The following is a 1267-nucleotide window of genomic DNA, read 5'->3' on the forward strand; positions in this document are numbered from 1 at the left end:
TCGGGGAGTGTGTTGCATTTGTCCAAAATGTCTTATTTTCAGAATGAGATAACTGATGACTTGACTTGTACGTCATATTGTTGTTCTCTATTTAAATCTTCAAAAGCCTTCTTTGAGATTCCTCATTTATACTCTAGAGTTACACAAGCCCAACGTAATGGGATACTATATCAGCCCTCATTTGTTTAAATTTTCAAAAAGGATAAATGCCACTGGAAATTGTGCAATTGTTTTGTTTTTCACAGGCTGCTCCTTTACCCTGGAAAGTGATAGCGGAGAGATTTCTTCTCCTGGTTTTCCCAACCAAAACTATGCCAACTCCGTAGAATGTTCATGGACCATCAATACTGCCTCTGGCAGAGGTATTACATTACACTTTGATGACACTCGGTTCAGTGTTGATTCTACTGATACTATTCAGGTGAGAACGCTGGTTGTGTGGTGTAATGTTCTATCAACTTCTTGTGTTGTTGAAGTTGTTGTTGTTGTTGTTGTTGTTGTTGTTGTTGTTGTTGTTGTTGTTGTTGTTGTTGTCGTAGATGTCGTCGTCGAATCAGTAACACCTGGGCCCTCACCCTTCTGTCCAATGCCATGTAGCTATAAGTGCATGTTTGCTGCAGTTGCTGTAATATTATTCCATAGAGCGTGTTCTCAATGTTAGGTCTCGGAAGGAAAAATTGTCCTCTAATGTCATTTAGGGTTGTGCAGTGGAACAGTCTCATAATGTGTACGACTCGCATGGTCACAGTCATTTTAACTTATAAATATGTATATACATGTATATGTAAATTGAGTGTACAAACTTTCAAACCTGCAGCATGAAAGGGAAGACCTAAATGTCAAACAATAGACACTGATTTCACTGAGTACTTTTACGGTGCACAGTTGTTAGCCATGCTTTATTGCCATGTGATAAAATGATTCCGATACTGTTTTAAACTAAAAATATAATCTATCCTTTGCGGATATAATACTTTTTAGCAGAATAATTTTTGGAAACCTATCGTGTTGTAAAGACCATGAAAAAATATTCTCCACATCTGAGCTTAGTATCCTTTATCTAGAGTGTGCACTTATGCAATATCTTAGTGATATTTGTTTCGTCTAATAAGTTAACATGTATTTCTGAAGATTCTCTGCTGCTATAAAACAACATTTTATTGTTCTCCACAAAGAGAAATTTGCTGCAGCATGGTAAATAGGTAGAGGGCTACATACGCATGCACACTTCAGTACACACAAACACACACACACACACACACACACA

The 1267-nt window shown here is 37.3% G+C and overlaps 1 protein-coding gene across 1 annotated transcript in view; it reads left to right on the forward strand.

Annotated features, from left to right (window-relative positions):
* LOC101861248 overlaps positions 1–1267 on the forward strand; it is a gene marked incomplete at its 5' end in the record, with an annotated part of 93215 nt that overhangs the window by 3978 nt on the left and 87970 nt on the right. The window contains 1 exon segment of the mRNA XM_035968678.1: positions 246–421. Coding sequence (XP_035824571.1) covers positions 246–421 — 176 coding nt within the window.

The sequence above is a fragment of the Aplysia californica genome, unplaced genomic scaffold (assembly GCF_000002075.1).
Source record: "Aplysia californica isolate F4 #8 unplaced genomic scaffold, AplCal3.0 scaffold00004, whole genome shotgun sequence".
NCBI lineage: Eukaryota > Metazoa > Mollusca > Gastropoda > Aplysiida > Aplysiidae > Aplysia > Aplysia californica.